Below are 27,521 nucleotides of genomic sequence, written 5' to 3'. Positions count from 1 at the left end.
AATAATGGTAAATAAACATAAAGCTTTCTTAAATATGCTTTATGAAGGTTTTGGTCTCTTTATTTGCAAGAATGGCAAAAAAAAAGTGCCTTGTATTTCATTCCATCCATTCAAATAGTTCCTAAGGAGAACATTTTATCTAACTTGAATGTTTTTTCCGTTAAAAAAAAACAACACTTCATTGAAGTCAAGAGTAAAAATGCTTGCTCAAGACCTTTTTAAAGACCTTGCTATGTGGGTTAATCCTGAAATCTTTGATATTTTTACATTAATCATTCAATAATAAGATTCAGTATTATATAAGAATAGTTTTGCGTAATGTGGAAATCTTACAGCATTCTTGCAGCTCTTACTGGAATATGCAGTGAGCTATACAGGAAGGCTTAAATAGTATTTTATAGTCTAATCAATTTCTATTAGTTCTAGAAACTCACAGAATTAGGTGAGAAAATATATCTGAAAAATGTATGTCTGTATTCCAGATTCTGAGGATAATTTATTTCCAGTTAAGGCATGCCTTTTGGGGTGCTAGCTGGAGAACCAGTTTGTCCTAGGAAGCAGGTATGAAGACAAAGAAAAAGCCTGGGTTGTATCTTCTTGCATGACCCTCTTTACTCAGAGTCATACTTGAGTTGCTTCATCTTTGATCATTGGGTAGAGTCACTGGGGTACTGCCCCTGCAAGACTTTTCTCCAGTAACCAGAACTAAGGGTGAATAGGAACAGAAGAAGCGGGAAGAATATAACCCTTAAGTCTGTATGATGCTAGGATTTCCAAAGTGACAAGATCCCTGTCCTTTCTGAGATAGCTATTTAAATGTTGTGGGGTTTTTTTTGGGGGGTGGGGTTGTTTTTTTTTTAATGTGGCAATTAAGTAGCTTTTATTATCAGAGGTTATGAGCAAAATTGAAATTTCTGAAGTGTTTGAAAAATTAGTTTTATAACTTCTCCAGTAGCCTGGCCTCCATCTATGTACTCATTCAATAAAGCACAACACAGAAAAACGTCCTATTGAATAGCTAACTTGAGATGCTTTTTGATATAAGGTCATAGGGCAGATGAGTTGCAAGGGTAACTCTTTACACCGATATACCTAGAGATATCTTATTTGTTGTTTTCAAGTAAAATCTTTAGAGACTGATAGGGTGAAGTCAGCATTCACATTATGCTAAAGGACTGATACTTTGAAAAAGAAATTTACAAAACATCACTAATTTCTCTCTTCTCCATTATTTTTAGAATTGTTCTTAAGAACAGGAAGAGATTATTTGAAATTGGGATTTTCTTTTTCAAATTGTTTAAAGGCTTATGGTGTACTTTTGAGTATGTTCCTGTGAAGTCCTTTGTGACTTCCCCATTGTTGTCTACCTTAAGAATTTTTGCCATATATATTTTCTACAGGCCCCTCAAACCACCTCATCGTTTCCCAAATAAAATTGTAATGACAATTTTGGTTTATTGAAAATTAAACCAGAAAAGTATGGGAGCTGGTTTGAATTAAAAATTAACTCCACAACAATGTAATTGTCCTACTGATGAAGAATCATGCTTTTAGCAATTCTAGCAGCCACCTGACATAATATCTTTCCACTATTTCCAATAAGTCTTGTTTATTGAGAAGCATTGCTTGTGACTTGGCAGTTCGTTCCCATTTTGCCTGGCTTCCTGTCCCATTTCGTTCAGGTCAGGTACTATATCTGTCACTTGGTTTCCCTGTTTAGAAAACAGAAGAGCACTTCTGTGCTTCCTTTTATATGCGGAAGACACTGTATGTGGTGGTAGTTTTTGTGTTATTTCCATGTGGCAGAGTTCATGCAGACCTGATCTGCCTTGCCCGAGCTGGGGAGTGACTGGAGGTGAGTTAGGTTGTACTGAAGGTCGTGCCTGCATGCATGAGCCTGCTGCTCTAACTCAGCTCGTGCTTTTCAGTGTTGCCTATTTCAGATTGACTGAGAGCTAATTCCAGTAAAAATGTATAAAGGGCAAGACAAAACAGACTATAGTAGGTAAGCAGTATAGCAACGTACAATTTCTGATTTTTAATTTCTCTCTAGGAGAGTTATGTATGGTTCCTTACATTTTAAAGAGCATGTGAAGTAAACTGAAACTTATGATCTGCAGTAGTAAATTGGAAGTTTGTATCTCAGTGCTTTCTGTAAGCAATACTGCTGTGCGTTAATTCTTTAAAGCTCTTGCTTTCTATATATAATTTCTTTTCTTTGATTTCTCCAGTTCCCACTCTGTTTTGCAAGATTGTAGGTGTATGTCATGTATCTTATATACTCCACCTTTGTTGCTATCCACTTTTTTTTTTCTTAACGACTCTGCAAATTTAGGTACCTCATCAGCTTGGCAGTGTGCTTTTTTTCCCCTGCCTTGGGGCCAAGCCTTGGTGACAAATAGAGGGAGTGCATTTGTGATGCTGCTATCGCAGCTGCATTTTCTTGTTTGCACCGTGACAGAAATACACAATATACATGCATGTATTTCTTCCCTAATCAGGAGCTGAAGGTATCACGGATCTTGTTTAGAGTAGCCTGGGTTAGTCAAACTTTAGTGAATAGTTGATTAAGAAACTATTGTCTGATGGTTAGACTGATGGTTAGGCAGGTGTTTCTTCCTCTGAGAAGCCTTCTTCAGGGTCTTAGTCAAATCTGTTTGCTCAAGACTTTCTACTCCTTATGCATAGCAGATTCTTGCTGCTTAGCTTTGGAATCCCTGGTCCTGATAGTTATCTCTACTTCCAGCCAGAAATGCAACTCTTGATGATTAATGCTAAATTAATAAAAATTAACAGTGTTTTTACGTTATTCCTTGGACTCTTCATCTGTTTTCAATAACAACAAACACAGCCTCCCAGAATCGGAATAATATATGTCTGTTTTCAAAGTTATAATAGCCAAAAGACAATCCACATAAGTCCTTCTGTGTGTACAGTTGGTCAGACTACAAAGATTAACTGTTTTTGCTGCTGTGGCAGAAATCTTTAAGCCTAGGAATAAACCAATCTAAACCAAAAATGAGACAAAAGGCAGGACATGACTCCTGATTACAAGCAGGAGGAAAATGTACTCCAAACTTCTGCTGCATACTTTCATTTATTTTTAATATGTTTAGCTAGATAGAGGAAGCATTCCTAAAAATTTAGAAATTAAAAAACAGCTAGGGAATAATAATAGGAACTGAAGAAAAATGCTAAAGGAGCTGAGATAATGTAATGTAAAAATTTAATAACAATGAGTCTTTTCTTATAAAGAGCTTATCAGTTTTATCTGGTTGAATTATTGGACATAGTTTCACAACTGTATTTGTATAGATACATTAAAAAAAATATTAAGCGTCTCCTAAAGGAAATCTGATATTTATATTGTAAATGCTTGGAATATGCTATTACTTATTTTTATCTTTAAAATTTGTTTACCTTAAAAATGTTTAACTTTCAAGCATCACTAATTTGGAGGATCACTTTAATAGTTACTTAAATAAACAAAAACAGAAGAAAAAAAAAGATGTTTGCTGTAACAGAGCTTTTACAGACAAATTCATTTCTCTCTATAGCCACAGCAGGTGGGAGTTTAATTACAGGCTCCAGAAGCAGTGATTAAGTACATTCATGCAAAGGATTGCTGGCACTAGGATTTTCTACCTTGCTAAATCCCTCAACTGCCTGCATAGTGTGTGGAATTAGCTGTTTTCAAGTATTTTTAATTGTAATATTTGGTGAGTTGTTATAATAAGGGCAATGAAAAAGTATTGGGATGCTTGTGTGGGTCAGCATGGGAAGATTTAAAGAACTTTTCCACTGAGGCACTTGAGCATGTGATTAGCTTTTCCATCTGATCAGTTCATGTGTGTAACTTGTGATAAGGTAAGAAACACTTGGTAAGTTGGTAAATATACTTACTCCTACTCAAACAGAAGAATGCAGAAATAAGGATGCTTACATCTTGTTAGTTAACATTTAGCTTGTTCTTAAAGAAAGAACACTTTGTAGCTGTTTGAAATATTAGGGATATGGGGTGTGTGATAGTCACCTTCCACTAGGTTGGCCATCTATGGGAAGACTTTGTTTTGAACTGTTTAGCATTTTTGTTTTGTAATAGGGTAGTTTGTGTTGGTGGAGATGGATCTGTCAGTGAAGTTGCTCATGGTCTGCTACTTAAAGCCCAGATAGATGCTGGAAAAGATACGAACTATATAGCAACGCCTGTCAGAGCACCAGTTCCTCTTGGAGTAATACCAGCAGGTGAGAATAAAAGGTACCATTATGTTTTGTAAGTCGTCTGTTTTAATTCCCTCTACCGCCTTGCAGTTTTGGCTACTGAAGGCAGTTCTTGGTTCTAAAGCTTCAGTTACTTAAGGGAGCTATTGAATAAATGTCCTAAATTATTGATTTAGATTGATTACAAATGACTAGATTTTAAATCATTATGATAATTTATAATAATGGCACAGATGAGCTCTTTGCCTAAAGGAAGAAGCTCAGGAAGAAGAAAACTAAAATAATTTTCAGCTGATCCATGCAAAAATCAAGTTTTGCCTTTATTTGCTGCCAGAAATGATACCAAATGAAAACTTTGTTTCCTAGAATTTCCTTAATATGTCATGCTGTTTTGCTTCTCTCTCCTGTTTTCTTGGCAGCATTCTCAATTGGATTCATGCTTAGGGTCTATTTTTAAATGGTGTCCCAGGAATAAATTTTGTGGATTATAGTTAAAAAATAAATTAATATTGTGCACACAAACCTGCTTTCTCTCCTCTTTACTTCCACAGACTTGAAAATGTATGCATCTCTTGAAAAATCTTGGACTTGCGTCTTGTGGTGTGGGGTTTTTTTTGGTGGGGTTTTTTTGGGGGGGGTGTGTGTCTCCTCTCCTCACAATTTTTGTGTCTGACCCTCATGGAGTACAACTTGGGCCAGGCGGGGAGGCTTAGCTAGAATTAGTACACAAAGAGTTGATTCTGGACTGGTCTATGAATCGCTGCTCTTTAAAAGAGGAGGGGTGTTTCTGCATGGACACTGCCTGCTGGTGTGGATGTTGATGTGACGATATAATTTCTCAGAGATTTTTAACTAGTAAGGAAAAAAATTCCTTCAGCCAGGTGAACATTAAATAATTGCGTTCAGTTTTCTACAAAAAAGGAGCAAGTCACTTCCAAACCAAGCAAGCAGGTTTTAAGTGCTCTGACTTGCCTTGCACTTCTCAAAGCAGTGTTAACACGGGGACTAGTTGCTTGTAAAAATGCAAGATTACACTAGTTTTTTTCAAGTTAGAAAAAACCTTAGAAATGTATTGTTAAAAGATACAGTAATCTCAAAGACATGAAGTAAATTAATTTTAGTACAGCAGTTGGACCATCACTTAGCAATTCAGTTGCTGTGAATATCTTGGTGTTGAGATGGAATCTTTCCAGCACTTAGCACTTGACTCCACGCTGTTTGGGCATGTGTAGGTCACTGTGCCTCATCATTCGTGCTTACTCTCTTCAGTTTGAGACAAATATGTCATGCTCAAAAAGGATTTGTAAACCCAAAAGAATGCTTTACAGCTTGTGACATGGAACGCCATGGACTTTGTTAAAAGTGGGTGAGAACAGTTTACAGAATGATCCTGTGAAAAACTCCTCAGTATATTCCTAAACATAATCCATAGCTTATTTTATTTCCATATTACTGATATTCCAAAAAGTAGTCAGTTAGGAAGCAGGTAAGTACGATACTTGTGTACATGGAGAAGATGAGACTCAATAGTCAATTAATTCCGCCCGCCCCCCAGAAATCCATTGTACCAAATTGTTAGGTTTTTCCAGCTGAGTAAAAATAGAAACCGTTTTACGGGATAGCATTATCTGAGTGGCTTAAAATCTGGTTTTAGCCTCTCTTGTAAGTAGTTAAGACAGCATTTTGAAGTTTCAGCCGGCTTGACAGGAAGGAGCTGCTCTTTAAACAGTTTACCTCCTGAAGAGGAAGGTCCAGAGGGGAGTGTGTTTTTGCTAAAATACTCTACTGAGCTGCCTTGTTGTGGTCCAAATCAAATGGATGAGATGTGGGGAAGCCTGCAGTCGTACTGCTGGCCATTAGCAAGAGTGTTTGTTGCTATGGGAACTACTGCTAAGGAACTGTACGGAGGGGGAATGGGAGAAAGGGGAGGGGGACCTGGAAGGACATTAAAAAAAAAGCTATCCAGTGGTTACAGAACAAGAGACAATCTCTATCTGATAGCTGTGAACCTTTTGGTACTAAATGGTTCATTTAAATAAATTCACGATTGCCAATTAATTCAGAAAATAAAATATTACTGAGGGATTGTTAATTTCTGTGATGTTTCAGGCAAAGAACCAAAATGTTGGTGCAGCTTTCATCAGAATTTTAGCTATGCTTGACTAGGAAGTCATTACATCACATTTATCTGTTTGGATGTGGGAGACATTAACAGCCTTATGAATATTCATGTTGTCTGGTTAATTAAGTTAATTGTACTGCAGAAGTGCTTGCACTTCCAAGGACAGGTTTTTTTCTCTACAATTTCTGTTTGGTACCTTCATCAGTCATGCTTTACATGACCTGCAGATACTTTGTCCTTACTGTGATGCTTTTGCACGCTTCATAGGAAGGAGGTTGGAGGAAGTCGGTTGTTATGTTAGGAAAATGGGTTAATATTTTGAACAGAACTATAATTTTGGACTAATAAAATCTTCATTTCTGTTAAAAAAAGTGCTGGTGACAGAGATGCTGGAGTTGTTTGGGTGAAACCTTTTTACAGTAAATCGAGTAGTTGGAGCGAGATCTAAAAATGTGACTGTTCGTAATCTGCGAGGGGTGCAAGCGCATACATAAGCATCAAAGAGGGTTATTAGTCTCTGAAGTAATATGATAGTGTTCAGGGGAACCATCTTGTTATTGCTAAATAATATTCCAAGCTTACATAGGGGAGGAAAAGATGGCTTGGGAAGATGAATACTGGCATTAAAACCATTATTATTGAATCACCATTTAGCTTGTATTACAGTTTTTGTATGAGAACTTTATTGTTATAAGCTTTTTTGGTGTGCTGGCCTGCTTGTATAGGACCCAGCTAATGAGACACATTATTCAGTCATTACTTGGATCAAAATACTGTATTTTGATGTATTAAGAGGGTGATGGTACTTGCAACTGCAAAACTGCGCTTGGTCTAGATCTTTAACTTGTGGAAGGGTGGATGTGGTACTTGGCTTTTGAACACATACCGAACTTTATATTCCCCAGAGTCATTGAAGGGTGGGGTTTTGTCTTGTTTACTGCTGCAAATGTTAATGAGCTCCGGAGATTTAAGAGAAGGATGCAATTACTTGTGCCTATCCTGTTTAGTAAGAATGAGATTTAACTCTTATTAAAGTCAGTATGAAGCTTGGTATTGACTTCAGCTGTGGTCAATTGTTATCTGGCTGCCATCTGTATTGGAAAATTACTCTTAGTTAAAGGAGGAATCCCAGTTTTAAGACGTACCAAGCCTGATCTTCAGAAGTATATTCCACCTTGTGCTCTCTTGTTAGCCTGATCTTCAGTGTAAAAATTGTAAAAACATGTAAAAATTTGATCAAAGGAAAAATTAGAGTATTTTTAGCTGCTACTTTAGCTAGCTTCACCACTGGCTAAGCAGAATTAGTTGGATATAGAGGTTGGATCTCATGAGTTATTCAAACATGAAATGGTATTAGGCATATATTTGTATTATTCTGTGAAGAATTGCTTTTTAGGTCAAAGTTTTGTTTTTTTTTTTCCCCAGGATTTTTCTTATAGAACTGTATTTTGTATTCACTGAATTGAAAAACTCACTATTTTGCATAGTAAATGCTATCTAGAGCTACAGTTATGCCTTTTTTATGGGTATTGTACAGAAAGGAAAGTTCAAATTACTTCTAGTTGAGTTGTTGGATAGAAATTGTTGGATATAAATGATTGAAATTGTAATATTCTTAATAAACTAGACTTCCTGTTAGTGTAAGTAGAGACACTTTCATTTTTTGGGAAAAAAAAAATGAAGACTTGCATTTAGCTTTTCAAGCTGTCAGTTTATTCTTCTTTCAAAGTACTTCATAATCCCTTTTTTTTTTATTTATTTAAACATTAGTTATTTTAGGAAAAGGAGAATGAAATTAATAGTATAGTCACCTACAAAATTATGAGAAAAATGTGAAGGCAACTACGTGTCTTTTTGAATATAGAATAGAACTGTACATACATGTACCACTGGAGATGTAACATTCAAAGGATGTTTTATATCTGTTACCTTAATAGATGGACCTCACTTATTTCCTTCACGTAGTAGGAACCCCGAGAGCCTTACTCAGAGCTCCCCTATGATGTTATGAAGGTTTTCTATGAGGATCTGAATAGTCTGAATTACTTTCAGAGACTAAGGTGCTCTGTGAGATACTGAGATACAATTCCCGGTTATTTTATAAATTCTTTTTCAGAGAAAATATTGGGAAAAAAACCCTGAAGAATATACTCCTGAATTGGAATGCCAGGATGCCTTTAGAGCTTTGTAATTATGTGCTTCAGTCTTTCCAAATTTAGGTATAATAATGTGACATCAAAGTCTGCGGAGTTTTGGGATTAACATAATTTTTTAGTCTTGTACTTGATGCTTTTAAAGTGATTATTTAAATATTGAGTGCCTCTTGTTTGGAATGTTATAGCCTTTCCCTTTCCTCTCTTCTCTCCCCCACTTTTGAAAGACAAGTTTAAATGCTTCCATAAAACTTAAGGCAAATTTAACATCCAGAATTGTCTATTGCTGTTGTAACATATTAAATAATTCAAACACCAAGAAAATTATTTGAAAATCTAAGTGAACTAATTCCTTTATGGAATGTTAGGTTTTACATTGTTCTTTTGTAATTTTTGTTATTTTAATTAGTCTGTTACTGAATTATTCATCCCTTAATCAGCTATATGAAGCAGCTCAATATTTTGCCTGCTTAGTGGCAGGCCCTGGTTCTTTATTTCTGCAGAAGTGAATCCTGTGGCTCTGCTGCTTGGCTAATTAACACCAGAGACGTGATCAACAAGAAAAATCAATTTGAAATTCTTTTAAAACTATACCCGTTTAGAAAAGACACAACTGTTCCTTGCAAGGGTTTTAAAATACTGTGTATCAGCTGACTTTTAAACACCAATTTATTTTTATGTCCTATACATTAAAGCAGAAGGGCAAAATTTACATATATATCCATGTTTCTTACAGACCTCCAGAACCATGTTGCTTTCTTTTACAAACTGATAGCATGTTTTCCACTCTCTTCCAATGCCACACTGACATTGCTGGTTATTGCCTTTTTTTTCTTATTTACCAGCTGATTACTGCTCATTCCCTTGTTTCAGAATATATTACTCTCTTTTACCCAGTGGCTAGTAGTACAACTGGGCTGCCAACGTCCCGGCAGTGACAAAGACAAGTTAGATGGGTCAGTTTTAATACACTGAATGCAAGCCAACAATTTGTCAGGCACACGTCAAATTCTACGTTCTCTCTGTTCTTCAGTCATTAATGTGTTCTGACATGTAAAGCTCATGTGCACTAATTAATTTTATTCACTGTTGCTTCTGAGAATGTAAAATGTAGCCTGCAAGAGGCACAGCAGCTATCTTAGACTAGATCCAGCAGAATTCTGTCTGGGAGATGCACAGGTTTAAACTGGCTGGGTATTATACTGTTTTTCCAGCTGAAGAATATTCCCCAAATAGACCTTACTAGATAATCTGATTCTAGTACAGTTCCTCATTACAGCCCAGAGGTATAGAACTGATTTTGAAAGAGATGGTTCAAGAAAAAAAGGCAATTTTTGCAAAGCACTCCCTCCCCCATTTCCACACACACACACATCCAGACACCCCCCCCCCCCCCCCCCCCCCCCACATTTTTATGGCATTATGAATGAATTTACAGAGATGTGAAGATTTTACAGACCTCTGGAAGTTTTAATGGTTTTAATTTGTACTATTCTACATTTCTCTGTTACCAAGATTAAGTAATGTGTGTGGAGGCTTTCTTTTTTTTTTTTTCAAATGTAAATGTCTCAGTTTCTTCATTCAAAATGTTTTATATTTTTTCTTGTTATTCTGTATCTCTTATTTTTAAAACAGTTTGTGTTCACTTTTACAGGTACTACTAATATTTTGGCCCATACTCTCTGTGGTATTAAGCATGCGGTGACTGCAGCTTTGCACATTGTAATGGGTAAATATTTTTACACACATTATCAGATTTTACATAATAAAGTAGCATTTAGAAATTTGCCATAACCAGTTGTTTAATAAAGGCATAACATTACGCTATATCACTGTAAAATGTATTATAAGACTTTTAAACCCAGATTATTCTATCCTGATTTATACTGTACTGGAAAGGTTATGAATCTTTGAGTATAGTTCAGTAGCAAAGCTTGTGGAACTCATTTTCTGGTAACTACAATCTGTGATGGAGTAATGTCTGATTTTGGCATTCATGCCCTATTACTGATGGTCTTTAAATGCAGAAAGTAACCTTTTCTAGACTTGATAATGTGAATAGTGTTACTCTGTGTGTGTTATCTTGCAATGATTGGTTGCATAGTCACTTGATTATTTTAATTTGATGTACCTGCTGAAGACAACAGGAAAATACACAATACTTTCAGCTTGAGGAAGTGGTTAGGATTGGACTTTACAGGAAAGTACTGTTGTATTTCTGAGAAAGTGTAATTGTCTTTCTAGCTCTGTGTGCGTTTCTTTTAAATACTAACAGTTTCTATAGGAAAGCTTTATTAGTAGAAAAAACTGTATCACTTCCCATTTGATCTGCATAATAAATACGTTTTTGAATGTGAAAATGTAATTAGGCTAAAAGGAAAAACTAGGTTGTAGTGCAAACCTTATTTTCAGGTCTTAGGAAATGGCAAATACTTAGTTAAGCAGTGTTAATATTCCTCTCAAAGCAGTTTTTCTTTAGGACACCCCCCCCCCCCCAGCTGAAAAAAGAGAGTAATTTTCTAGATCTTGCAGTCAGCAGTGGAAGAGCCTTTGCTCTATTTCTTAGGCAGTAACACACAAGCCTTTACAGGCAAAATCTAAAAATGTCTCTTTTAATCAGAGACAATCCAATGGAAACCACCCAAGTGGTGTTCAGAAAAAAAAATTATGTACCCTATCTTGAACAGAATTAGATGCCTAAATTCTATAACTGTAAACATAAATACATTTAAAACCTATATTTAGGCATTCTCTTATCTCCTCCAGTACAATGTTCAGTCATTACAAATATTTGGTGAAATGGTTACAAATATTTATGTAGCAATATTACATTTTCTTCGATACTAATTGCTGAATATCTGAATAAAATTGTCAGACCCTTTGCAGTCTCAAGTAGCTGCATTTTCACCATAACTTTTTTAACATTTTGAAGCATCTGAATCTTGTTCTCTGAAATGACTACTTTTATAGAGTCTTAATTAAATCTAGATTGATTCTGGTTTCTGTTAGTAAAACTTGACTTCCTAAAGAGCAAATGGTCTGGAGTTTTTTCCTGCAGCCAAATTAGGTGAAACAGAAATGGCGCGTTGTATTCTGTTTGAAATACAGATGTTATTGGTAATTTCTGATCTTCATCTTTGAAATTTTAGGACATATTCAACCAGTAGATGTCTGTACGTTCAGTACTCCAAGCAAGCTGTTGCGGTTTGGGTTCTCAGCCATGTTTGGTTTTGGTGCAAGGACTCTAGCTTTGGCTGAAAAACATCGTTGGATGCCCTCCAGTCAGCGGAAGGATTTTGCTTTCATCAAAACACTAGCAGATCTCAAGTATGCCATGAGCTGTTATATTTTTCTAGTATTTCTCTTGTTCTTGAGGAAAATGCGATGATTAATGCAGTAAAATTGTAGATAGCAGTAGTTTAGCTATCTTCATTGCAGACAGATTTAACCAGATGTGATGTATATTACTCTTACAAGTTAAAAAGGAGATAAACTCTGTATGTTCAGTATCTCCTTAAAATCATCTTAACTTGGATAAAAGTCTGTCTAGTAGTCAGAGTATTGGTTTACATGGTAGTAAATATCAGTACTTTTCTAGGCCAGAGGAATGTGAATTATCATTTCTACCTCTGCAAATTCCACAGGAAGACTCTCATGAGAATGACAGGTAAGTAGAACTGAGTCAAACAATTAGAAAGCTACAAAAATACGTGTCTTTGAAGATAAAATTGTACAAATCTTTAATTTTATTCAGATTTGATCATCAGGTAAAACAATCCTAAAAATATATATTTTTTTTCACAACTGCAAATTTGTACACTTTGTAAAGTATTCCCTACAGACTATATAGGATTTGTTCTAAAGCACTCTTCCACTCGGTATTATTGGTTTATTCAGTTCTATTATCATCTTACTTTTTTCTAAAGTAGACGTTGTTTAAATGTGCTATAATGACTTTAAATTGTTTTACCTACGTTTCCATCCTTTTAGAAAGAAGAAAGAGAAAATAAAAAAAAATGGTGAGTTTTTACTTTTATGATTATTTAAAAGCAAACCGTGGCTGGCTAAACTGGAGTAATATAAAATGACTCTGTTATATTTAGGTAGCAAGGATCAATGGCACCAAATTCAGGGTCACTTCCTGAATGTGAGCATTATGGCAATCCCTTGTCTGTGTTCAATGGCACCAAGAGGCTTGGCACCTAATACGAGGTCAGTAGGGGTTTAGAGAATTAGTCATGTCTATAAATTCTGACATCTTACCTTAAGACCTTGGCTTTTCCGAGAATATGAGCCTATGTTTAGGTAGTCTAGTTCCTCTGGAATGGGGGAGGGAGCATGGACTGCAGCAGACTTGATAATCCCAGGAATTATAATCAGTTTTTGGATCAGGCAAATAAGGTCAAGCAGTCTAACTAGAATAATGAGTGGATAATTGCTGTGATTAAATTAGTTGGCAAGTCTGACTGAAGTAGTAGTCATTGAGCAGTCATCTGTCATAGGATTTGACTATATGTAGAAACTTCCTTTGTGGATTTCATTTTATTTTTTTCAAATATAAAGGTGCCCCTTGTCTTCTGCTTTACAGCCAGCAAAAATGAAGTATGAATCTTTTGTGATGAAGAACTGAAATTTACACTTTTTTCTGTCTCTTCTTTTTTTCTTTTTTCTTTCTTTCTTTCCCCCACCCCCCCTGCCCCTGTTCTTGGGAAATGCAGCTTCTACATGTAGGGTTTTGGGAGACAAATGAGTATGTAATCTGGTTGTTGACACTGACTCATTTTGTCTTTAGCTCATTGTCAAAACATGCTTTGTGGTGATCAAAACAGTTACCAGGTGATAAATATTTGTACTTGATGTATCCAGTTGACAATTAAACAGACTAGCAACTCGTGTATATATATGTGTGTTTGTGACTGTTGTTGTCTGTTAAAAAAGTAACCACCACCACCACTCAGGGAAGTTTATGGAATGAGTCTTTTTTTGTTTCATTTGATTATCATTAGGCGAAAATAGATGCGCCTTTGAATTGATCAGGTATATTTCTTCAAAATTACTGGCTGATCTCTTGGAAACAACATAGAAACCGTAGTGTTTTTGATGAAACTTATTGAGCTGTATGTGTATGTATGAGAAGGTTTCTTTACTACAGAGGTCCTGCTAAGCCTCATATATGTCCAGATAGTGCCCTGATGCTGTCCCCTCTTAGGAACTTTGTTCAGTATTTACTGTGTTATATATCAGTCAGTAGAAAAATTCTGACAAGAATTGAAGAAATTATTATTTTTTAGCTTTGCTTTCTCTTTTCATCTGTTCTGGCACCTGTTTCTTAGCGACAGGGAATTTTATGACAACTCCATGCAGTTACTGTAGGTTTGAAGGAGCCTGTTTATCTCACAGTGTAGTTTGCTCAGTGGATCCTCCTATCCTTTCATATAAGGACATCCTTTTTTTCCCCTCCTTTCTTTTTAAAAACAATCTTAGGAGTGCAGGCAGCCAGCAGGGTAGGAAGAGTAGGCTCTTCAGACAGGTGCTTCATTTCCCATAGCAAATAGCATCTTGACTGTAAGGCTTTTCAACATGGGAAACATAAAAGTTGCACTAATTGCTAGATACTCAAGACCCATTATGGTCTTAACAGCTAAAGTCATCGATGCTTCTTCACTCTGTCCTATGTTCCTCAAGAGTTTTGCGCCATGTGTAGATGTTTGAAGTGGAATGAAAGCTTTGAGTGGTGCCTGTAACTCTAGTTATACTAGTCTAAACTCACAGAAACATGCTAAGGCATGTTTAACTGTCTGTGCTGTGTGAGCCATGTGGGACGTTTGTTTCTCACAGCATAAGTGATGCCCTTCTCAGAAGATTGGATTTTCAAGAGAATTAATGAAAATTTTTAGTCATCTCTAAAGATAAAAGGCTGTATTGCCAAATGCATTGTCCAGCAGCCTGCTGTGCCCTTTTTTTCGCAGCAAATACAATAAAGAGGCAAATTTTTCAATTTTACCATCACTGTTTTCTAAATCAGCAAAATAATGCTATGCCAGGTGGCTTGTTTCATGGTTATGTAAAAATTATCTTTCTATATTGTGCTGTATCATAGCCTGAGAACATTCCTGATGCAGTTAGAGAACTATTAGTGGGGAGAGATCGGTGGTGGTAGGCTGGAAGTATTTTTTTAGAAAAAAAACATTCTTAACACATTTTCCAAGCATACATGCTGAATAAATAAATACATGTGTATATGCACATATAGTCAGAAGATATGAAATACAACATCTCTGTACAGAATACAATCTCAGCAGTGATTGTCACGTTCATCAGATACTCCTGTTGAATGCTGATTTGCCCCTATAACTTAAAGGGGACTCGGGCATGATTGCATTGAGATTCACGTTCTTAGCTTCTGTGACAAGCTACATTTCCATTAAGGAACCTGTGAACTGATACTAGCTCATTGTCTGACCCAAGTTCTCAAAGATATTAAAGTACCAATGGCAACTGGATACCTAGGGCCACTAATATTGGCACTGCAGGGTCTTGATTAATCTTTAGTATATGACTGTTTTATCTTGTACAAAATTCCCTTCTCTTTTAACTTTTATGTGCTTTGTGAAATGCTTAAGTACAACTGTACTGAGAACTGCTGAGAGAGTTTGAATCATAGCATAGTTGAAGATCAGGGCCTTTGTTGGGGCAGTGTGTTGATGGGAGGAGTTGGGCGGACCTGTCTGTGCTGGGTTGTACGGTGGGGATGTGCTTGCAGGCGTCATGGGGATGGTTTCTGGGTAAAGCTCTGCCTCACCACATTTATGGCTACCATTATACTTTGCTGGAGAGAAAAGCGCAAAGATAAATATGGGATCCCCAATGTTTAAAAAACATCTGTTAAGTACAAAAGCAGGTGTTGGTTTTTTTTTTAAATTGTGTGTATTATGTTCAATAAATTATGGATATTGATAAGAGAGTAAAATTTTATTATTACAGTGTAGTTATAAACATATCGATGCTAAATAAATTCAGTTTCATACTTTATATTGATCTACGGGGTGTTGGCAAAAAGACTTAAAAAACATTAGGACTATTTTATTAATTTACTCTTGCTAGTTTTTTGTTTTGATTTAGACTATTAAAGAGCCTGTTAAATTTACAGATTAATCGATTTTCTTTTGGCAACTAAATTGGTCTGCTTTTCAGGTTGAATAATGGAAGCATGGCTCTTATTGTTGTACAAAATACTTCTCGAACAGAGTTTATAAAACATCTGAAAAGATATGCCAGCGTAAAAAATCAGGTACTGTTAATTTCTTTCTGGTGATTATAAAAAGAACAGTTAATTGTGAAGGCAGACATGCTGCAAGAGTTAATGTTAGCATCCTCATAAGGAGACTTAGCTTCCTGTCAGAATACATTAGCCCCCTTTTTATCTGATTTTTTTTTTTTTTTTAAATCACTAGACTAATACCGATTAGCCTATTTCAGCCCATCTGTTGTGGTTTAAATTGTATTTGTGTTGTACCATAATTTTATGGGTGTAAAACCCCTTTCACCATAATAAAGGAAATGCACACTGTGTGTAAATTTTGTGTAGTACAGAGATCCAGAACGCAGCCTCGGGGGGCATCATGCAGCTCTGTCAGAAATAGGTAAAGTTCATAATTTCAGCAATCACTGTGTGCTGTGCTGGCAGCAGTGGATCATGACCACTGGTTTTTCGCAGGTATGCATTCCATGTAGTTAATGAATGTTTGCAGAACGGCATTTCAAAATTGTGGTCATTATTCTGTCTTTGAAGAAAGAAATGAAACATCCAAACACAGTGCCTTATTGCTGTCCTAGAGACCTGATGCGTAGCCTAAGCACACTGGTACTCATTCAAATGTTTCGGGATTATCCCTTTTACAAGAAGGCTTAGGTTTGAATTCATCAACAGTCAGGGAGTTTGGGGGAGAGGTGGATGACAATTCCATGTGACAGTACTAACAGCTGCATTTAGGAAATAGTTTACGCTTTCCAGTCAGGCTTTTGGAGGGAGGCTTTGCTTTTCTCTCTGCTTTTGTAACTAGAAATTAGACAAGTGGATGTGGACCCTCCTTTAAACTCAAGATGACCATTTACTAGAATTCTAACTAGCCTTGTTTAGGACAGGATTAGTGGTAATGATGAACAGAGCGCAGGAAAAATCCATTTGGACTTTCACATATTCTGCAAGCATGTGCCATTTTGGTCTGTGCAAAATATACCACCTCACCTGTATATTGGGCAAGTCCGATAACGGGAACGCAAATGGAAAACTACCCTTCTTTCTGAAGGACTATTTAAGATAAAAATAGCATGTTAATCTATAAATGCTAGCTGGAATATATAATGCCTCATGTGGTCAAAGCTTGAGTTAAGTGTTCCCATTTACTTAAGACAAAAAAAAGGCAAGCTTTCAAGTAATCCCGTCCGTTGCTAAGCTACCACCTGTATCTTTCATCTTCATTTAATACATGTCTGTGTTTGGTTTAGTTCAATTTTCCCTTTGTTGAGACCTACACGGTTCAAGAAGTAAAAGTACAACCAAGGCTTAAAAGTGGGCTTGATGCCAAAGAAAATACCTATTTGAATGCTGCTTCTGCAGAAGGAAATTACCCTTGGAATATAGATGGAGACTTAATGAAAGAAGCATCAGAAGTTCACGTTCGGTAAGGCTAAGTATTGTATTTATGGACTGTATACCTGTAACAGATTAGTACTGCAATCTTAAATGTATTCCACCTGTACATAATAGAGATGTCACCAAAACCGGGTGTTGTAAGTGCTGCAGGAACAGCGCTGCTGTGTGCTGTGCAGCCAGGCCCTGGTGCCTTGTGCCAAGCTGTGGGAAGGGTTGTTATGACCCATGTGGCCTTTCCATTCTGGGGCTTCATCAGCTTCCAGCTCCAGTTCTTCTCTTCTCTCTGCCTGTTAGTTTACCTTTCTGTCTTTTAAGAGGAGAACAGATGTATAGAAAGGTCTGTGACTCCTGGGAGGATCTCCTTCTGGGATAGGGATTCCTGCTTGGAAAGCAGTGTGTAAGGTTAATAAAACATTAAGTTTTCCACAATTGAACAATTACATGTTGCTTGAGAATAGTCTCTTTATCTAGGCTCTGAGAAAGAGACTATGGGTACATTGGGAAATAGGAGGATTATCAGTGGAATTAAATGGGTGGCGGCTCATTCTTCTGCAATGCATACAGGGATAGTTGAAGGCACAGGGCTCACAGTAAGAGTCTGGTAAATGTAAAATGAAAGGCAGATCATGTTATAGGATACATACTTCTAAAGATGACCCTATAGGAATTGTCAAAATGTAATTCACCTGATTGTATTCCATATAGCAGTTCATACATATTTGTTCTCCCCCCCCCCCCCCCCCCCCAAAAAAGTGGCACACCCATTGCAAGAGTTAAATAAACTGATGAAGTTTTACTTCCTCACTTCACAGGGTGCATCCTCAACTTATTGATCTCTATGGAGTGAACACTGATGACCTGGAGAGTTCCCAGGCAACATGCAATTGCATATAGAAGGGACATGCTGCAAATTCTGTATTAAAGAACCCTTTTCTCACCTCTATGGACAGCTTTCACAGCCCAGTCTTTCACTCACTGAATCCAGTTGTAGCAGAAGCTTAACTGGGATGTTTGTGATATTTCTGGGCTTAATTTTTTATTAAATTACATATTTTTATCAGGTTGTATTTGACTGTAAAGAAACTGTTAGGCTTAACAAGGAAAAATGAAAATTGTTTATGTTGCTGTCTTACAAATTTGGGGGTTTAGAAGTGTCCATCAGAATAGAAGAATATATGTATTTTTTTTTCTTTAAAATTATTCTAGCATTTGCAATATATAGTATGAGATACTTTTAAGTCTGCGGCTGCTATCCATGTCAGGTAACTCAGGTCAAATAGAGCTGGTGAGTGGAGGTATGGTACCAAAACATAGATCTATTTTTTTAATCCAAATACTTCCATTTCTAATTAGCATTTTAAATGTTGCCTTAATGTATGGGCTTTCAAATTGTTGCTAGTCAAATGGTAATACAAAACAATATGCTGATCTTACACAGCTTTTCTTTGTAGGAATGTAATTTAAAGACTACTCTTTGTACAAAGTAAGTATTTTAAAATATTTTATCTATCCTAGAACTGAAATGATATTCAGCATAGTTTTTCTTGTTGCTGAGAATAAAGTTATGATAAATAACTTGACTTAAATTTTTTAACTTCCTCATAGAGCACAAACATAATTTTTATGAGTGTTTTGATTTCCCCCCCCCCTACTTTATTAAATATTTAAAACCATTATTTGACAGTAAATTAAGACTATGTTCTTTCTGGGAACTGGCTTTCTCTGAGGTGATGAAAAGCAGCAGACTGACAAGTTTGTCCAGATACAGGACCATGGGGGTAATGAAAATTTTCCTGGTCACTTGTCTAGGAATTGTTCAGAAGGTGGCTGACAAATAATGGTATGAAAGCTGCATTGTCTCGTGGCTAGAATGAGTTGCTCGCTTTCTTTAGCGAGCAGTCAAGTATAATGTGAAATCCAGTCCTTTTAAGATTTTGTCAAATCAAGGACCTAAGCCTTTACATGGGATCAAGAACTGCTATATTTTATTTGATCTCAAGTACTACTTGTGAAAAATTCTTACCTGTGATAAATACGCAAGAGAAAGTAGTACTGAAGATGATTATTTGTCTCCTAAGAACAAGTCGTTACTTTTTGGAGATCTCATGCAGTTTCTGAGGACAAACCTGGCCGGTAGTAAAGGCCAAATTCACAATCAAATTGCCTCTTTCATAGGCCATTATAGAAACCTTAGAGCTAGTCCTGCTCTTTGCACCGAAACTGGTGGCTGCAGAGTAGGATGAGAGACACAGCTGCCTCCAGGCTGGACGGGGCCCTGGCGGGGCTCCAGCCCAAGCTCCTGCTCCGAGTGGGGTCTGTCTGCAAGGTCACATCTGGTCGCTCAGAGCTTCACCCAGTCCAGCCCGGAAAACTGCAAGGATGGAGATGACGTGGGCTCTCTGCACCCCTGCTCCGACACTGGGCTGTCCTCATGAGGAAAACTGGTTTCCTCGTGTCTGGCTGGAACCTCATTTCGTACCGTTGTCTGAGTCACAGTGAGTAGTCTCCAGCTAAACTACTGTAACTGACAGTAAATCACATCAGATATTTTTTAACATTAAGACAATTCAAACTAAACTTCCTAAAGCTGTCCCAGAAGGAAACTTCAGCTACATTTAGATTTAACTATTATTACGTAACTGAAAATTAACAGAATAGAACTTGCAGAAGAAACGGCATTCATGTGCTTAACTTGGGGTTCTTTTTAATAAAATGAAATTGAGTGATACTTTATAACTTTGCCACCATCAGAACATTGTACATTCATTTTTTGTCAATAATGAAATCTGAATAGGAAGTATACAATATCCAGGCCAACATTATCATATGTACTGACTTACATAAACTATTTCAAAGATAAATAAAATGCTTTAGTTTCACTTTTTTGCATTGTTTGAACTAAAAAGAATATTAATGCTTCTTCCAGTATTTGAGGCACGTTTTTCACAATATGCTGTAACATCAGAGATATTTTGGTTAAAGTGCAAAAATTCACTAAAGCCCTTTGGAAGATAAGCATTTTGTGTATATTTTCATAGACTTGCAAGAAAATATTTCATTCTTCACATACTTTTATTTTTCCAAATATATGCATATTCATTTGTCCTTACACTGCAGAAGATTTTAGAGAGAAAATTTGCTTTAGTGATCCATGTCTTTGGCATAAAATGAAGTGAAAGGGAATTAAGAAGTTGTCCCCCACCACCTTTAGAATCTGTGGACAAAGTGGCTTTTATGGCACCAAATACTATTAGCCAAAATGCTTGTTGAAGGCACTCTGTATCGCTTTTGAGTCTCGGGCTAATTCCCATATGATGGTGCAGCTTCAAAACATACATATGTATTACATTCATTTCTCCTTGCAGTTCAGAAAGACATCAAAGGCACGGCAGGAAAGGCCATATCGCACGCTGCTGTTGCAATAAATTCAGTTATCGAAGAAGTTGTACGTTCTCCAGTTGTACTGGGGAGCAAATGAACTTTTTTTCCCTGGATTGTACTATTTCACCAAAGCTAGGTGGCAGTGCAAACTTACCTAGCTGAAGAAACTTCCCGTAGTAGCAGAGCAGTGGTTTGAACCATGTTTCTATTCAGTCACTTGCCTTTCTGCTGAGTGGCTTCTGAGGATGCCTGCTGGGATGGCATTTAGCTGACAGCTTCACAAGAACCCAAGCTAGCTCTCCAAGTGACATCCTTCTTAACTGCCTTCAGGCAAAGGGTGGCACAGCTAAGGATAAAATTTGGCCCAATAAGGTTGGCAGTTGGAGTCTTTTGGGTATGTGTTTCTCTGTTTTGTCATCATGTGAAGTCATCTTTTTTTTTTTTTTCTGAGGTCCTGGAAGAATGGCAGTACTAGATACTACTACACTAAGTACTATAGAAAAATCTTCAAATAAATAAAAATAAATACTTGCTTTAAAAAACCCCCACATAGAAATATTTCATTGGCGAGGTCCAAAATATCATGGTAACAGTATCTGAGGAAAGGATGAAACAAGTAATTCTGTTGTGCTTGGAAGAACCAAGTACCATGTTAAAGATGACTACAAATTAGGATCTTCAATACATTACTCTTTCTACAGCTGGGAGAGGATTCTGTGCTGCACCTCCAGGCTGCCCCACAGAATTCCCTGCTCTGAATCCACCTTTGACCTTCCTGGTTCTGGCTTGCCTGGGTGTCTAAGTCTCTGCAGTGTTGTGGCTGTGCCTGTGAAGCCAAAGCTTATGAGGTTTCTTTCAGAAGCTCAAGAGAGCCTCCGATAGCTGTTTTCAACATCCGTGTGCTCTACTTACAGTCCTTCTATTGGTTTAACCTAATTTACCCTTGTAAAACTGACGAAGCAAGATGAGGGAGGATTTCTTCTTGAATGTCTAATCAAAAGATTATTGAAACTTGAATAGAGTAACTCATGCTAATGGTGTTTGAGATCTTATTTTCCAGGACTGGCTAAACATTATTACTTCCTAGAAATCCTTCTTTCTGGTAAGTTGTCTTCTCTTTTATCTTTAGTGTTCTTCTGTCTATTTGAAACTAGATATGTATATGGCATTGCAAATATTACTGTGAGACTTCAAAACAAACTGTTTTACCATTTTCATATTAGAAAAACAACAGAACTCTAAGGCATAATCCTCCATACAGTTCAAGGAAATGAAAGTGTATTTTGTAAGTGAGTGAGCTCAAGACCAGTTTTGTTGTCACTGATGTTTCTCCTGTGAATTAACCCGAATCTTAAATTCTTCACTTTAGAAATCAAACATTTATTTGTCATCTTAGTTATCTTTGTTCCCACTTGTAAAACTCCAGCTGTCTCTTCTGTTCTTGTCTTGAGGGACTGGTTTGTATTGTCTTTTGAAAAAGCCGATCTGAAATAGATGATTTTGGAATCTTTTGTCAGCAAATCTTTGTTGCCAAATCTAAACCATAGAAGTTAACTAAAATAAAACACATATATATGGTGTTCACGAGTGATGGTATTTGCCATTGCTTTATCATACCAAGTAATCAAGTATTACTCATCTATCAAAAAAGAGTCTGCTTTTTCAGAGGCTAATACTCTCCTGCAGGGAGTAAGGACATGTGGGCTTGTGAACTCTTTAACAGTCCACAAAATCCATTATTTTTCTAAAAAGTGAAATGGTAATACAAATTTCCTATCAAATATGTTTCATTTCTGCACTTCCCTGGGAAAAAATGGTAGATGGATAGAGTCTGCATATGTAGGTAAAGAAATTGCTTGTCAGAGAAGCTGCATCCTTCATAGTTTTCTTTTTTACTTATGCACAGGATTTTTTTAGCATTAATGTTGCAGTTTAAAATCTTAAACACTTTATTCTGGGATGAAACCATGTTGCAGACTTATTAGTCATCATGTGTCAAGTGACAGCATCATCCCACAAAAATGATCCATTTGATACCATTGAATTATATAAATCATTTGCAAGCACGCAATGCCATATAAAACGTGGGAAGGGGTTTGTGGTGTTGAGTAACAGAAGATGTAGAATATGCAGAAGATAAAAAGGAGGAAAATCAGGAAGTATTTTGAAAGAACACAACTTACAGGAGGAATTCTGTTTCTTTAGAAAGGATAGATCATAATAAGATATTATTTACCCTTTAACCTACATTAAAAGAGCCAAAGATCCACCAACACTGTGAATTCCTGAGTTGAGAACAACTGAGAAATACTGAAAACCTACCTTCCATAATAGGAATGAAAGAAGCAAAAACAAGGTAACACCAACTATTAAACCTATTCCAATAATTAGTACAGTAACATGGTACTTCGGCTTTTGGTGGTGCACTCCTTCCAAATAGACCTGGAAAGCAGAAAACAAGCTCAGTGCTAACAGATTATTTTTTTTCCCCTAAAAGACACTAAAACAAACTAGGAAAATTAATTACATTCTTATGTAATTACACAGGCAATAAATATAGCATTATAGAGATGGACAGAATTCCAGTTTTAATTGCTGTGCATTTTTCTACTTTATCACAAATTCATTACAAGAATTCTTACGTATGCAACTTGCTTGTCCTTGTGGAGTTCAATAACTTTCGCATTTTTTTCTGGTGAGGCTGTTGCTTTTACCTCAAATTTCAATGCTGATGCATCATCCTTAAAAAAAAATTAAAAATTTTTAAATCCCGTCTTCTAAAGAATAACTTCAACACATTAATTCCTACCCAGCAAAAATGGTAATGCAGCTGCTCACAAAAACAGAATCTCACAAAGATGCAATGCTGCCTTTTTCTGATCACAAAACAAATTAGTACCAGAAGCTGGAATGAAGCCCAGCTGGATTTTACCTAAGTCCACATCCACGCTGCTTTTCTTAGAGAAGTACAATTAGGAGTTGAAATTAAATCCTAATTCTACATAACCCAGCCAGAAGAGGCAAAGCAATACATACTATAAAGTGATAATTTAAGATACGTATTTTTCAGTGGTTTTCATTTTTCATGTATCACCTTGAGACTTAGCATTGAAAACATAAAATAACACCTAAAAGATTTGGATTTAATCATACTGTTTGCAAAAATAATATTAATACCTAGAATTTATATGCAGAGAATACTAGAAATATGCCCCTCAAGTATGAAAAATGCGTGTGTTACCATTTCTAAAAGTGAAGGAGTAGCCTCCAGTTGCAGCTGAATGGTTGCTTCTTTTCCACTTTCCATGTTTCCAAGCTTGCAATATATTTGTAAGCAAAGGCTATCATTTTTCATGCAGTACTATAAAAGGGAGGGAAAGATTAAAACTTATCAACTTTATCGTCTTATCTTTAAAGACACTTGGGAACTGAGTAACAGAAAAAGATCCATGTTTGTTCTTGAAAAGTCAGGATGGAACTAGGTTGTCCTCCATCACTGTCAATCCATAGGTGCTAAAGGAACAGTACAAGGGACTAACCTAATTGTTATAGAAGACAACAGGTCATTTTTCTTAAAAATTCAAAATTTTTTAGACTGAAAAGTAACAATTGTCATAATTCGGCTGTATTTTCTTTTCCGCTGCTAATTCAAATTAGCTATTATCAAAAATGATAAATGACTATATGATATCCAGTATAAACAGCATGATTGCCTGATCCTTACGCTCTACACTGACAGCTAGCACCGTTTCACTCAGCTGTGGAGAAGACAAAAAAGCAAGCCTGCACGTGATTATATTTTTTGTCCAAGACTGCAATGCCCAAGTTCTGATCCGATATTCCACTGCAGGCTGTCTCAATCATTAGCTGATGCTCCTTGTAACATGCTTATTTAAAGTCTCAAGTTGACTTATTTAAAAATGTCCAGCTTCTCTTAAGATTAAACAAGACTGTACTTTATCAAACACTAGTTTCAGGACACAGATTTCTGTAAGAACAAACCCCCTAAAATGTGACACTCTGGTAGCAGTTCTGGTTTGGACTACATAGTCAAGTGTCTGATCTCAAGCAGGGTCCATAAGCAGGTACAGAAGGACGAGCCTGAACAAGCCAGGCACGTATGATACTCTCCCAGCCCCCCCCAATATTTTTAATAAGAACTTCCTGAGCCAAAAAGTATTTCCATATATTATGTAATTCGTAGTGATTTTCAGTCTCATTAACTTGTGTAGTCTCCCTTCCCTTATTTTTAGCATTCACAACATCCTTCAGCAAGAAGTTTCCCCCTGAGTATTACTTTCGTTATTTTTCTCAACCTGGTTCCTATTAGTTACATTTGATGGCACTTCTTTATGTGGGAAAGGCAATGAATATTTGATCTGCCCACTTCACGTAATTAAAATTAAGACTTTCTCCCCGCATGCATCATTTTTGATTTGTTACTGCATTTCATCGGCCATTCTGTTTGCCCACTCATTCAGTTACACAGCCCTTCGGCTGTTCTTCGTAGGTAACTGTCAACCCCACTGACTTCAGTGACGTGCCATTAATCACCTTTCTCATCTGACTTCCCACCTCTGTCACTGAAGTCACTTATGACTATGATGAACTTATCACAGGTCCCACCACAAATGCTCTGGTGACCTCATTAGATAAGATATACTGTTGTCTTAAGGCTCATTCATATAGTCATTTATTTCCCACTGATGCCAAATGACAGACCTTACCATTTGTCTCTTAGCAGGCTTTGAAAAGAAAGTGACAACATCCTTTAATATGTTTTCATTTTTTTCTGCTGCACTACAGTTTCTGGGGTATTTATTATAGGAACACTGTCCAACTGTTGTCTGGAAATAAAAATAACATCATCACTGTTAGAATTTAAACATCAGATAATAATCACAATACAGATTTCTGAAAGGCAAGAAGCTCAAAAGAAATGTAAATTTTACTTTCAGAATTCTAAAACACATAGGGCTGAAGATCATTCTGTTCTTGTTCACTCTGCTTCGCTGTAGCTAACAAATTGAACACACAGTGCCTAGTTCCGCTGTGCTCTACTTCTCTTTTTCACAGAATTCATCCAGCTAATAAAATTATATTAAGTAGCCTGTACTTACCTTGACATCCAGTGTGTTGAATAATTTGAAGTCACGGGGTGGAAACGCGTTGGGTATCGTTATCTCCAGGTTTGTATTTGGAGCCATGCTTGGTCCTGCACTTATAACCTTGTGGAGGAGAATGTTATACATTTAAAGGTTTAATTCGTGGTAGCTATTCAAGTAACAAAAATGTATATATGAAGTGTAAGTACAGAAAACTTCACAGAATGGGGTGGCACTTGCATTGTTACGCTGTCATGAAAGCGGATTCTGCTAGGAGTTGTAACATTTTCCTTAATTCATTCTGTAGGCATATTGAACCCTTTGCTTCTCTGAACCAAATAATTAAGTACTGCTAATCTACGATGACTACGCTGAGGTCACACAGACTGCCTTCCAGGGGAATACGCAAAAGGAACTAGGAGAGACTGATGTCTAACTTCTGCTTTTAATCCATTGGAGACAAATCTGATACCTACAAATCCCTCTTATAAGGAGCTTCTAGTTCCTTTTTCTTATTGTAAGACAATTCCTTTTAAGGTGTTTCTTAATGGAAGAAGCAGCAAGTCAAAACTGCTCTACCACTTTCGTGGTACCTGCTTGTGCTTTTTCTCTGACTGTTCAGCAGAAGATTGTCCAGGCCAAAAAAGTGTTCAAAGCGTGATTAACAGCCACTTCCCGTCACTAATGCACAAAAGTTGCTCACCACGCCCTTGTACTCATAAGAAGTTTCCCTACTGACTGTGCAGACTGCTGTTAGATACACTGGAAATCTAAGCATTAACCTTCCAAACAAGGATAATAAGGTATGCAAAGAAAAACTCTTACGTGGAAAGTGAAGTTAATATTCTCCTTCATACACGTAACTGGTGAATCTTTCTCATTTGTTCCATAAACAAACGAAGCTGGTGATACAAATCTACAATGGTTTAGAAGTTGTTAATGAACAGAATTGCTACATATCCTTAGCGTAACTTTCTGCTTCATGCCATCTCCCCTAAGATTGGTTCTAAGAAAGTACCCAAGTTTGCATTTCAGTAAATGTAGGAACACTGAATAGAAGTCCTCTGCCTTTGTACTCTTTCCTTTGTAAAAGGGCAGATGAATCCGAAACAGTCGTAAATCCTCACCCAAAACTATGCTCCATGAATGCCCCACAACAAACGCAGAATATGGTCATTGTTAAGAAAGGGATCTGAGGACCTGCTGTGCTCTTATTAAATATCTTTCTACAAAAAATATTCCAGTTCTTAAAAAGTTACTAGTCTGTAAAGACACAAACTCAAAGCACTATAGGTGTCACTAGCCTCAACACAGAGCAGTGGAAACAAAATCTTAGAAGTCTAGTGTCAGACTCCAGGACAGCTGTGCCATCTCATTCCCAGGAGTTTTCAGCTACCTCATGCTTCTGCTTAAAAGCTTTGGGAATTTAGAACAGTAACAGGACAAGAGTTCTACGGATGCATAGGTATAGCAGTAGCTGACTTACCCATGAGCATTTAACTCAATCTCATATTTTAGAGGTACAGCTAAAGTTAGCATGTTATCCAGCAACATGTTCCCATCTTCATTTTTACTATAAAAACACAATGAGAGAAAAATGAGTACTGAAGGCATCATCGTATGCTACGCACTATTTCTACAACCAAATATTAAATAGACCTTTCAGCTTATTAAAACATTTTATTGGTAACAGCATGGCAGGCAGTAAAAAGAACTACAGGCAGAAATTTGCCCATTATTTAAATATCTATTATCTGTTTGTTTGGTTTTTTTAAAATTTCCCTTTCTCTACAGATTTGCAACCAATGTGCTTTCTTGCAATTGTGCTTTGCTGAGTCTTTCCCATGTTCCCTATTCTGATTTCTAAAGCAAGTAGTATTTTT

General features: G+C 36.7%; 2 protein-coding genes across 4 annotated transcripts in view; one reads left to right on the top strand and one right to left on the bottom strand.

The window, feature by feature from the left end:
• Positions 1 to 22,866, top strand: part of CERKL (ceramide kinase like) — a 62,179-nt gene extending 39,313 nt beyond the window's left edge. Inside the window, exons 5-14 of one of the 3 annotated variants that reach the window (XM_037396616.1) lie at positions 4,103 to 4,245; positions 10,151 to 10,225; positions 11,646 to 11,823; positions 12,095 to 12,163; positions 12,487 to 12,515; positions 12,600 to 12,708; positions 15,691 to 15,787; positions 17,005 to 17,180; positions 17,965 to 21,635; positions 22,790 to 22,866. In XM_037396616.1, coding sequence (XP_037252513.1) covers positions 4,103 to 4,245; positions 10,151 to 10,225; positions 11,646 to 11,823; positions 12,095 to 12,163; positions 12,487 to 12,515; positions 12,600 to 12,708; positions 15,691 to 15,787; positions 17,005 to 17,180; positions 17,965 to 18,046 — 958 coding nt within the window. In that variant the 3' untranslated portion in view covers positions 18,047 to 21,635; positions 22,790 to 22,866. Of the gene's footprint in view, positions 1 to 4,102; positions 4,246 to 10,150; positions 10,226 to 11,645; positions 11,824 to 12,094; positions 12,164 to 12,486; positions 12,516 to 12,599; positions 12,709 to 13,214; positions 13,385 to 15,690; positions 15,788 to 17,004; positions 17,181 to 17,964; positions 21,636 to 22,789 lie in introns of those variants that run through there. The other 2 variants (XM_037396617.1, XM_037396618.1) reach the window with 2 other exon arrangements.
• The window catches only part of ITGA4 (integrin subunit alpha 4), a 38,496-nt gene continuing 31,940 nt past the window's right edge, over positions 20,966 to 27,521 (bottom strand). Inside the window, exons 21-28 of the mRNA XM_037396615.1 lie at positions 27,125 to 27,211; positions 26,464 to 26,554; positions 25,654 to 25,761; positions 25,261 to 25,380; positions 23,775 to 23,894; positions 23,176 to 23,274; positions 22,856 to 22,975; positions 20,966 to 22,018 (exon numbers count right to left, since the gene is read on the bottom strand). Coding sequence (XP_037252512.1) covers positions 21,926 to 22,018; positions 22,856 to 22,975; positions 23,176 to 23,274; positions 23,775 to 23,894; positions 25,261 to 25,380; positions 25,654 to 25,761; positions 26,464 to 26,554; positions 27,125 to 27,211 — 838 coding nt within the window. The 3' untranslated portion in view covers positions 20,966 to 21,925. The remainder of the gene's footprint in view (positions 22,019 to 22,855; positions 22,976 to 23,175; positions 23,275 to 23,774; positions 23,895 to 25,260; positions 25,381 to 25,653; positions 25,762 to 26,463; positions 26,555 to 27,124; positions 27,212 to 27,521) is intronic.

Source organism: Falco rusticolus, chromosome 8 (genome assembly GCF_015220075.1).
Source record: "Falco rusticolus isolate bFalRus1 chromosome 8, bFalRus1.pri, whole genome shotgun sequence".
In the NCBI taxonomy this organism is placed as follows: Eukaryota; Metazoa; Chordata; class Aves; order Falconiformes; family Falconidae; genus Falco; species Falco rusticolus.
This window is presented reverse-complemented; position numbering and strand designations above follow the sequence as displayed.